This window comes from Ranitomeya imitator, chromosome 6, assembly GCF_032444005.1.
Source record: "Ranitomeya imitator isolate aRanImi1 chromosome 6, aRanImi1.pri, whole genome shotgun sequence".
Lineage (NCBI taxonomy): Eukaryota > Metazoa > Chordata > Amphibia > Anura > Dendrobatidae > Ranitomeya > Ranitomeya imitator.
Genome location: NC_091287.1, coordinates 123,727,901 through 123,739,714, shown reverse-complemented (window position 1 = coordinate 123,739,714; position 11,814 = coordinate 123,727,901). Strand labels below are relative to the sequence as shown.

The following is an 11,814-nucleotide window of genomic DNA, read 5'->3' as shown; positions in this document are numbered from 1 at the left end:
TTGTTTATGGGACAAATTTAATTACTTGTTGCGGTCTGTAGCCATCAGGTGGATGTCTGGAGGATGCTACCTTTGTAAACGCATAGTGACTACTGTACAATTTGTAGGAGGCAGCATTTCTCTTGACCCCATCCAGTGCCTATGCTTTATGTTGCAGCTAGGTAAATGGACTAATTCTAAGAATTTCTTGACATCTAATAAATTTACAACAACTTAACATGGAAAAATCTGTTTATTAGAATACAAAAGGATACATATTTACATTCAAAATATGCAAATAAGATTATATAAAAGATCAACATTTATTGTACATAAAGAATGAATGGTTGTATATAAATATTACAATCATCAGTATTTCATATACAAAACATGAATCTGGTTATATACTATGCATGTATAGTAGAAGAAGATATAACAAAAAAAATATATATAACGTCAAAAAACTTTAGGGGTGTACTTAATTGTGCAGATCTATTACAAAAACTAAAATTCCTTCCATACGTCTGAATTGGGTTGTTTCAGTTCAGATGACGGCCACAATTCATATCAGGAGCAATCAGCTGATCAATGTGGATTACATTTTCTTGTCAATTGTAACAGAGTCTAAAACATGTATGTCTGCTGGGTGTATGTAGGAGATTTAGGTGCATGTCACAAAATTAGAATATCATTAAAAAGTTAATTTATTACAGTTCTTCCATCAATATGGCCATGTGAGGGCTTATTTTTTGCAGGATGAGTTGTACTTTTGAACGACACCATTGGTTTTACCATGTCATGTACTAGAAAACAGGAAAAAATTCCAAGTGCGATGAAATTACAAAAAAGTGCAATCCCACACTTTTTTGGGGGGGCTTTTTTGAAAGGTTCACTAAATGCTAAAACTGACCTGCCATTATGATTCTCCAGGACATTACAAGTTCATAGACACCTAACATATCTAGGTTCCCTTTTATCTAAGTGGTGAAAAAAAATTCCAAACTTTGCTATGAAAATTTTTTTGAAAAATAAATTGTGCAATTTTACGATACCCGTAGCGTCTCCATTTTTTGTGATCTTGGTTTGGTGAGGACTTTTTTTTTATTGTGTGCCAAGCTGATGTTTGTAATGATACCATTTTGGTGCAGATACAATCTTTTGATCGCCCGTTATTGCATTTTAATGCAATGTCACAGCGACCAAAAAACATTATTCTGGCGTTTTGACTCTTTATTGCTACACAGTTTAGCGATCAGGTTAATGCTTTTTATATATTGATACATCAGGTGATTCTGAACGCGGTAATACCAAATACGTGTAGGTTTGATATTTTTTTTCAAAAAAAAAAGAAGAAAAAAAAACGGCTTGCACTCACCAGGCCCGACGAACAATTCCTATCTTTATTAAGACATGCGCAGTAAATTCAGGGAGAACGTGCTGAATGTAGGATGACAGCTGTTTCGCGCATACCGCGCTTCCACTGATCCCGATGATCATTATTCGGGATCAGTGGAAGCACGGTGTGTGCGAAACAGCTGTCATCCTACATTCAGCACGTTCTCCCTGAACTTACTGCATATGTCTTAATAAAGATAAGAATTGTTCTTCGGGCCTGGTGAGTGCAAGCCGTTATTTTTTTTTTTTCGGATCATTAATTCTTTTGTGGCTATGCACCGTGAAGTGCCCCTTCATGGATGAAGAGGTTCGCATTAGGCAGCAGTGCGGGTGGCACACTTTTTTTCTTTTCTGGACATTGATATTTTTTTTTTATTGTTTTATTTGGAATGGGGCAAAAGTGGGGTGATTTGAACTTTTACATTTAAATTTTTTTTTAAATAATTTTTAAAACTTTTTTTTTTACTTTTGCCATGCTTCAATAGTCTCTATAGGAGGCTAGAAGCTGCCATAACTCGATCGGCTCTGCTACATAGAGGGGATGGTCAGATCGCCTCTATGTAGTAGAATTGCTGAGTTGCTATGAGCGCCGACCACTGGGTGGCGCTCACAGCAATCCAGCACTGACAACCATAGAAGTCTCCAGGAGACCTCTGGTTGTCATGCCGATGAATCGATAACCCCTGATCACGTGGGGTCAACGGTGCGCGTATTTCCGGCCCGATGGCCGGGAGCGTGATTTAAAAGCCGCTGTCAGAGTTTGACAGCGGCATTTAACTAGTTAATAGCTGCAGGTGGATCCTGATTCCACCCGCAGCTATTGCGGGCACATGTCAGCTGTTTAAAACAGCTGACATGTCCCCGGAAAAATGTGGGCTCAGCGGCAGAGCCCACATCAAAGTGGGAGATACTGACATCGGCGTACTAATATGTCCGATGTCAGTAAGGCGTTAAAGTGTTTATTTCTGTTAATGTTGATGATTATGGCTTACAGCCAATGAAAGCCCTAAAGTCATTATCTCAGTAAATTAGAATACTTTATAACACCAGCTTGAAAAATTAGTTTAAATTCCGAAATGTTGGCCTACTGAAATGTATGTTCAGTAAATGCACTCAATACTTGGTCGGGGCTCCTTTGCATCAATTACTGCATCAATGCGGCGTGGCTTGGAGGCGATCAGCCTGTGCCACTGCTGAGGTGTTATGGAAGCCCAGGTTGCTTTGATAGCAGCCTTCAGCTCATCTGCATTGTTGGGTCTGGTGTCTCTCATCTTCCTCTAGACAATACCCCATAGATTCTCTATGGCGTTAAGGTCAGGCGAGTTAGGTCAAGTATTGGTACTTTTGGCAGTGTGGACAGGTGCCAAGTCCTGCTGGAGAATTAAAGTTCCATCTCCAAAAAGCTTGTCCGCAGAGGGAAGCATGAAGGACTCTAAAATTTCCTGGTAGACGGCTGCACTGACTTTGGTCTGGATAAAATATAGTGTACCTATAGCAACAGATAACATGACTCCCCAAACCATCATCTGTCAATAGGTTTTGGCTATCTAATCTGAGGGAAACCTAATGGAGACAGAGACCCTGATTTTAGCAGTGTGTCACTTACTAGGCTGCTTACCTTAATTTTGATATTGTCTGCTGATAAAATCAATGTTTTATCAGTAGAGGACTATTAAACTTGCTGCCATGAAGTCCTCCATGTCTATGATCTCTGTATAACCCCACCCCCACCACTGATTGACAGGTTTCTGCCTATGCAGTGTGCACAGAAAGCGGTAGATCTACAGCAGAGAACAGATATTTTATCAAAACAGCAGCTGGAAGCCCAAGAAGTCATGCAGCGCTGGAATCAAGATCTCTGCCCTGACATGACACTGCTCAAATTGGGTAGCAAAAATATGGAGGCAGATTCCCTTTAAGAAAAGATTGCCTTTTTTTCCCCCATTTTCACTCAGCAAATGTATTGAACCTAATACCTTTCTTCATTATTGACAAAGTACAGTAAGGTTTCATGCTGGAAGGAGTATTGCCATGACTCGTAGGATGTAACAGGAGTGAGGAGCGGAAGTTCCTCGAGGCTTTATTAGATCTTCAGGACCACATATTCAAGTCAGGTTTTAATTCTAGAATTCATCTGAAAAGGTTCATTCTCATCGAGAGTAAGAGGATTGTTATGTAAACTGAAAGAAATAGTATTATGTATGAAAAGGATTGCAGTTTAAAAAAAAAAAAGCACAGTACGGATATCTACCTCTAAAAGTTGCATGTTAGTGATATACAGTGCTTAGCATAAATGAGTACACCCCCTTTGAAAAGCAAGATTTTAACAATTTTCTGGAGTTTCATAGAACATTTTTTTTATCCCATAATATGAAAATAAGGTTAACAATATAGCGTTCATGACAACTTCTTAAGTTTTACAAATATTAGTTGATGCAAAAAAAACTACATCTAGTATTTTGTATGACCTCCATGATTTTTAAGGACAGCATCAAGTCTCCTAGGCATGGAATGAACAAGGTGGCGACATATTGCAACATCTATCTCTTTCCATTCCTCAAGAACGACTTCCTTTAGACTAGAGCCTAGAGGCTGGATGGAGAGCAATTCTCAACTTGTCTCTTCAGAACTTGGGGTCAGATCAGGAGACATACCTGGCCACTTAAATCACTTTCACCCTGTTCTTCAGAAATGTAACAGTGGCCTTAGGGTTCTTTCACACTTCAGTTGTTTGGCGTCAGTCACTTACGACATAGTGACGGATCGACGGATCCGTCACAATTGTTGAAAAAACGGTTCTAACGGATCCGTTTTTTTGACGGATCCGTTACTTGGGGGTTGTCTGGGAAAAGTATCTACTTTTTGAGCATGCGCAATTGAAAAAGCGGATTGGGGCGACGGATCCGCCGAAATGACGGTCGCGACGGATCCGTCACCCATAGGCGGCCATTCTATGGAATGGCGGACGCGACTGATCCGTCGCGATCCGCCATTTCGGCGTTGACAAAAAACGTTATAATGTCCGTCTATTTCTAGATGACGTCCGCCAAATTTCGACGGATCCGTCGCATGGCGGATGGAACGGACGACCATCCGTCACAATCTGTCGCTAATGCAAGTCTATGGGAAAATAACGGATCCGTCAAAAAAAAAAAAAGGATCCGTTATTTGAGGAAAATGGCGGTTTTAGACTGACGCCAAACAACTGAAGTGTGAAAGAGGCCTTAGATGTGTGTTTTGGACAGTCAATTTGGAAATTGTTACGTCTACAAACGGCATGGAATAATGGTAGCAACTTCTCTTTTAATATAAAGTGGAGCAGTACATCTGCGAATTCATGATACCATCAATGAAATGTAGCTCCCAGTCACAAGGAGTACTCATGCAGCCCCACATAAGGACACTGCCGCCTCCATGTTTCACTGTAGGCACCATGCATTTTTCTTTGTACGCATCACCTTTGTGACCTTGAGAGGCTTCATTTGTGGAGGACATCAATGCATTTCATTCATGTGCAGTGCATTGAGTCACTCCAGTTTGGCTATTTTAATCTAACTGCAGTGAATTTACATGCTAATTTTTTCAACCCTTCTCATGAGAAGATTCTCTTGTTTAGGTGTTAACCCATTTACCCCCAAGGGTGATTTGCATGTTAATGACCAGGTTAATGTTTACAATTCTGACCACTGTCCCTATATGAGGCTATAACTCTGGAACGCTTCAACGGATCCCGGTGATTCTGAGTTTGTTTTCTCATGACATATTGTACTTCACAATAGTGGTAAAATTTCTCTGATATGATTTGCGTTTATTTGTGAAAAAAAAACCAGAATTTTGGCAAAAATATTGAAAGTTTCGCAATTTTTCAACTTTGAATTTTCATGCCCTCATATCACAGAGACATGCCACACAAAATACTTAATAAGTAACATTTCCCACATGTCTACTTTACATCAGCACAATATTGGAACCAAATTTTTTTTGTTTGTTAGGAAGCTATAAGGGTTAAAAGTTGACCAGAAACTTCTCAGTTTTACACCACCACTTTTTTTTTTTTAGGGACCACATCACATTTGAAGTCACTTTGAGGGGTCTATATGATAGAAAATACCCAGAAAATACCAAAAAGTGACACCATTCTAAAAACTGCACCCCTCAAGATGCTCAAAGCCACATTCAAGAATTTTATTAACCCTTCAGGTGCTTCACATGAATTTTTGGAATGTTTCAAAAAATAAAAAAAATGATCATTTAACTTTTTTTCCACAAACAATTTAATTCAGATCCAATTTGTTTTATTTTACCAAGGATAACAGGAGAAAATGGACCCCAAAAGTTGTTGTGCAATTTGTCCTGAGTACGCGGATACCCCATATGTGGGAGAAAACTACTGTTTGGGTGCATGTCGGGGTTCGGAAGAGAAGGAGCGCCATTTGGAATGCAGACTTTGATGGATTGGTCTGCAGGCGTCATATTGTGTTTGCAGAGCCCCTGATGTACCTAAACAGTAGAAACCCCCCACAAGTGACCCCATTTTGGAAACTAGACCGCCCAAGGAACTTATCTAGATGTGTTGTGAGAACTTTGAACCAACAAGTGTTTCACTAAAGTTTGTAACGCAAAGTCGTGAAAATAAAAAAAAAAAATCATTTTTTCCCCTCACAAAAACTATTTTTTTAGCCCCCAATTGTTATTTATACAAGAGTAACAGGAGAAATTGGACTGAAAAAGTTGTTGTCCAATTTGGCTGAGTACGCGGATGACCCATATGTGGGTAAACCACTGTTTGGGCGCACGGCAGAGCTCAGAAGGGAAGGAGTGCCGTTTTAATTATTCAACGCAGAATTGGTTGGAATTGAGATCGGACACCATATCACATTTGGAGAGCCCCTGATGTGCTTAAACAGTGGAAACCCCCAATTCTAACTCCAACCATAACTACAACACACCCCTAACCCTAATCCCAACCCTAACCACACCACTAACCCTAATCTCAACCCTAACCACACCCCTAACCCAAACACACCCCTAACCCTAATCCCAACCCTAACCGTAAATGTAATCCGAACCTGAACTCTAGCCCCAACCCTAACTTTAGCCCCAACCTTATCTCTAATGGGAAAATGGAAATAAACTAAGGGCGCGATAAGGGGGGGTTGACTTACTATTCATAGTGGGCTTATATAGTGGGTTTTTATGTTTGGAAGCTGTTACACACTAAAAGACTCTATTGCAAAAATAGTTTTTGCATCACCACATTTTGAGAGCTATAATTTTTCCATATTTTGGCCCACGGAGTCATAGGAGGTCTTGTTTTTTGCGAGACGAGTTGATGTTTTTATTGGTACAATTTTCAGGCACTTGACATTTTTTGATCACTTTTTATTCCGACTTTTGTGAGGCTGAATGTACAAAAACCAGCTATTCATGAATTTCTTTTGGGGGAGGCGCTTATACCGTTCCGCGTTTGGTAAAATTGATAAAGCAGTTTTATTCTTCAGGTCAGCGATATCTTATTTATATCATTTTTTATGTTTTGGCACTTTTATACAATAAAAACAATTTTATATAAAAAATTATTTTTGCATCGCTTCACTCTGAGCTATACCTTTTATTTTTCCGGTGATGGAGCTATATAGCAGCTTATTTTTTGCGGGACAAGATGACTTTTCAGTGGTACCACATTTATTTAAATCCGTCTTTTTGATCGCGTGTTATTTCACTTTTTGGTCGGCGGTATGATTATAAAGAACTTTTTTTTGCCTTTTTTTTTTTTTATGGTGTTCACTAAAGGGATTGGGACAGTTTTATAGGTTGGGTCGCTATGGACGCGGCAATACTAAATATGTGTACTTTTATTGTTTAGATTTTTTTTTTTTTAATTCAAATGTCACGGACCGCTCCTGACACTTAGTGACGGGCGTCAGCTGTGAGAATCAGCTGACAAGCGGCTGATCGCATTGGACGTACCATTCCGTCCATGGGAATTAATTCCCAGGTCACATGGGAGGAATAGTACATCCAATGCCAAAAAGGGGTTAAAGGGACTCTGTCACTACACTTAGGGATTTTCTGCACAGGTGCCGGCGAGTCACTGACTGTGACCTCAGTTGTGTGAGCCTATAATATGCTCTCCCCACTTCCTCCTGGCACAGTCATCGCTAGGAACCATGTGTACATAGCAATGACTGTGCCAGGAGGAAGTGGGGAGAGCATCTTATCGACGCGCAAGCCAGAGGTCAATGGAGCAGAAGTCGCCGGCGCCTGCACAGAAGATCCCTGAATGCAATGTCCATAGAAGGAAGGACGAGGTATGTATTTCTGATGGAGTGCAGGGCACTGGATTCCAGGGCCATAACTGGCATACATAGGAGTGGGTAGAATTACAAAAAAGACAGGAGGCAAGGATTTCTTCCAGGCACCGCACGCCCCAGAGCCTGGAAGAAATCATTACCTGTATGCCCATATTAATAGGTCAGATGGGACAGCTAAGGAAAGTCTTCCTGATCTTCTTGGAGCCTTCATATTCCTTGTGTAAAAGGCATTATTTTCTTTCCTAGGTTTTGTGACATTTCTCTTCTATATGGTGCCATTGCTGACAGCATGAAATGGGAAAGGGTTTTCTTTAAGTAATGCCCTTACCACTTACAAGTGGTTACATTCTTGTTCATTCAAATTTTGTTGTCTTGACTGTAGCTTTGCTTCTAAATATTTCATTGGAGTGTACTCATTTTTGCAACATGGTCTTGAATGAATTGGTTAAGGAAATTATTTTTGGGGTGTGCAAAATAATTTTTTTGCAATAAATGGCACACATTTATGGAAGTATTTTGTAGTATGATATACCATAGAAAATGTTCATTCTGAAAGGAAACTAAAAAGGTGTTATGATAAATCTGTTGGGGTGTACAAATTTATGCTTAGCATTGCATCAGCCAAGATTCAATTAGAGTTACTAAATTTTTAACTTGTTCTAGGTATCGTTATCCTTGCCAAAACTATACTAGCGACTGATTCTACTAAATGCAGAGAAGGCAGCAGGGCTGGCAGAACAAAGCACTCAATACTCAAGACACTTCTGTTCCCACAAAATTATAAGCCACCAGTACAGCTGCAATCTTGTAGAGAGCTTGTCATGTAAGGAAGTAGTAATACTCACACATGGTTGAAAATTACATACACTTTTATTGAACACATACTGTCTAAAAATCCAGTCTAAATGCAAGGAAAAACAGAAGTATTCAGATTTGGTGGCCTGATAATGACCTTTGCAATTTAGCAACAAGTTTAGTTTTTTTAAAATTAGTTCAGTAATAAGAGGTGAAAGAGACCTCATGCTGAGTCATCTTCTATCAATACAAATTGCAGCCAGATAAATTAGACTTAAGACGAGGTGGTCTTGCACAATATAGTTATTCATACTTGTGGCTAAATTAGTGATCATGTGGTTTTTAGCCTGTGGTTTGTGAACGTGTATCTTCCAGCATGAGATTTAATACTCACCAAAGTTCCTCCAAACCAGTATTATGGTCCAGGGCTTCTGCCAGTATATTGGCGCCATAGTTAGTGATGTGGTTCTTAACTAGCCTGCCATGTACAGAAATGGAGAACATGGTGAGAGATAGACATTTGATCCAAAAACTACAAAACGTCATCTGTTCTTGATTGAGCTGCTGCAATATTCTAAATACGATTCGTGGGGCAATTGTTAGATTTGCAAAATAAAATACATATACAGTGGGGCAAAAAAGTATTTAGTCAGTCAGCAATAGTGCAAGTTCCACCACTTAAAAAGATGAGAGGCGTCTGTAATTTACATCATAGGTAGACCTCAACTATGGGAGACAAACTGAGAAAAAAAAATCCAGAAAATCACATTGTCTGTTTTTTTATCATTTTTTTTGCATATTATGGTGGAAAATAAGTATTTGGTCAGAAACAAACAATCAAGATTTCTGGCTCTCACAGACCTGTAACTTCTTCTTTAAGAGTCTCCTCTTTCCTCCACTCCTTACCTGTAGTAATGGCACCTGTTTAAACTTGTTATCAGTATAAAAAGACACCTGTGCACACCCTCAAACAGTCTGACTCCAAACTCCACTATGGTGAAGACCAAAGAGCTGTCAAAGGACACCAGAAACAAAATTGTAGCCCTGCACCAGGCTGGGAAGACTGAATCTGCAATAGCCAACCAGCTTGGAGTGAAAAAATCAACAGTGGGAGCAATAATTAGAAAATGGAAGACATGCAAGACCACTGATAATCTCCCTCGATCTGGGGCTCCACGCAAAATCCCACCCCGTGGGGTCAGAATGATCACAAGAACGGTGAGCAAAAATCCCAGAACCACGTGGGGGGACCTAGTGAATGAACTGCAGAGAGCTGGGACCAATGTAACAAGGCCTACCATAAGTAACACACTACGCCACCATGGACTCAGATCCTGCAGTCCCAGACGTGTCCCACCGCTTAAGCCAGTACATGTCCGGGCCTGTCTGAAGTTTGCTAGAGAGCATTTGGATGATCCAGAGGAGTTTTGGGAGAATGTCCTATGGTCTGATGAAACCAAACTGGAACTGTTTGGTAGAAACACAACTTGTCGTGTTTGGAGGAAAAAGAATACTGAGTTGCATCCATCAAACACCATACCTACTGTAAAGCATGGTGGTGGAAACATCATGCTTTGGGGCTGTTTCTCTGCAAAGGGGGCAGGACGACTGATCCGGGTACATGAAAGAATGAATGGGGCCATGTATCGTGAGATTTTGAGTGCAAACCTCCTTCCATCAGCAAGGGCATTGAAGATGAAACGTGGCTGGGTCTTTCAACATGACAATGATCCAAAGCACACCGCCAGGGCAACGAAGGAGTGGCTTCGTAAGAAGCATTTCAAGGTCCTGGAGTGGCCTAGCCAGTCTCCAGATCTCAACCCTATAGAAAACCTTTGGAGGGAGTTGAAAGTCCGTGTTGCCAAGCGAAAAGCCAAAAACATCACTGCTCTAGAGGAGATCTGCATTGAGGAATGGGCCAAAATACCAACAACAGTGTGTGGCAACCTTGTGAAGACTTACAGAAAACGTTTGACCTCTGTCATTTCCAACAAAGGATATATTACAAAGTATTGAGATGAAATTTTGTTTCTGACCAAATACTTATTTTCCACCATAATATGCAAATAAAATTTTTAAAAAACAGACAATGTGATTTTCTGGATTTTTTTTTCTCAGTTTGTCTCCCATAGTTGAGGTCTACCTATGATGTAAATTACAGATGCCTCTCATCTTTTTAAGTTGTGGAACTTGCACTATTGCTGACTGACTAAATACTTTTTTGCCCCACTGTACATACACATGCAATATACAATAGAAATTTAAAAAGGAAGGCATTTTAAAATGTGGAAATATCTAATTTCAGCCATTGTTATATATGGTCTCACCACAGGTGTTGAAGAGTCTGGTTCACTCTCAGAGTTTCACCAAAGCTTTGGGCCACGTCATCTGTAAATTTGTTTTCTGTCAACCTATAAAAATTCAGATTGAAAATATCAAATAAAAACATTACATTTGTTCTCATATAAAGCATTGGCCTACATAAATTCAGAAGAATACCATTAACACAACACAATCTATGTGTCACATAGTCTGTCAGTGTATACACCGTGACCTCTTTTCTGAAAGGCTACAAAGGCTGCAACACCACTAAGCAAGAGGCACCACTAACCAAACAACACCATGAAGATCAAGGAGATCTCCAAACAAGACAGGGACAAAACAGTTGTGAACTGCAAGTCAGGTTTGGGGTATACAAAAATATCTCAATCTGTGATGAACCCCCGGATCTCCATCAAATCCATTATCAACAAATGGAAAAAAACATGGTACTACAGCAAACCTGCCAAGAGAGAGCTGCCAAGAAAAATTATCAGCCCGGGCAAGTAAGGCCATAATTATTAGAGAGGCAGCACAAAGCCAAAGGTAACCCTGAAGGAGCTGCTGAGGCCTCAAACAGAGACAGGAGTATCTGTCCATACAACTGTAATAGCTGTACATTCGATGAAGGTGACCTTTATGGAACAGTTGGCAGAAAAAAGCCTTTACTTGCATACAAAAATTGTAAGGCTCATTTTGAGTCACATGGGAGACTTCCCACGTGTATGGAGGAAGGTGCTTTGGTCAGATGAGGCCAAAATTGAACATTTTTGCCACCAAGATATACGCTATGTCTGGCGCCAAACCAATGCAGCTCATTAAGCCAAGAACACGATCCCCACAGCGAAACATGGTGGTGGCAGCATCATGGTGCGGAAACGTTTATCGGCAGCAGGGACAGGGAAAATGGTCAAAGTCGAGGGGATGATGGATGGTGCGAAATACAGGGATATTCTTGAGCAAAACCTGTTTCAGTCAGTGACTTGAGACTGGGACGGCGATTTCTTCCAAC

General features: G+C 40.3%; 1 protein-coding gene across 1 annotated transcript in view; it reads right to left on the bottom strand.

Moving 5' to 3' along the window:
• Nucleotides 1-1,624: 1,624 nt before the first annotated feature.
• The window catches only part of NOD1 (nucleotide binding oligomerization domain containing 1), a 93,826-nt gene continuing 83,636 nt past the window's right edge, over nucleotides 1,625-11,814 (bottom strand). The window contains exons 10-12 of the mRNA XM_069730050.1: nucleotides 10,811-10,894; nucleotides 8,878-8,961; nucleotides 1,625-3,554 (exon numbers count right to left, since the gene is read on the bottom strand). Of these exons, the coding sequence (XP_069586151.1) occupies nucleotides 3,485-3,554; nucleotides 8,878-8,961; nucleotides 10,811-10,894 (238 nt within the window). The 3' untranslated portion in view covers nucleotides 1,625-3,484. The remainder of the gene's footprint in view (nucleotides 3,555-8,877; nucleotides 8,962-10,810; nucleotides 10,895-11,814) is intronic.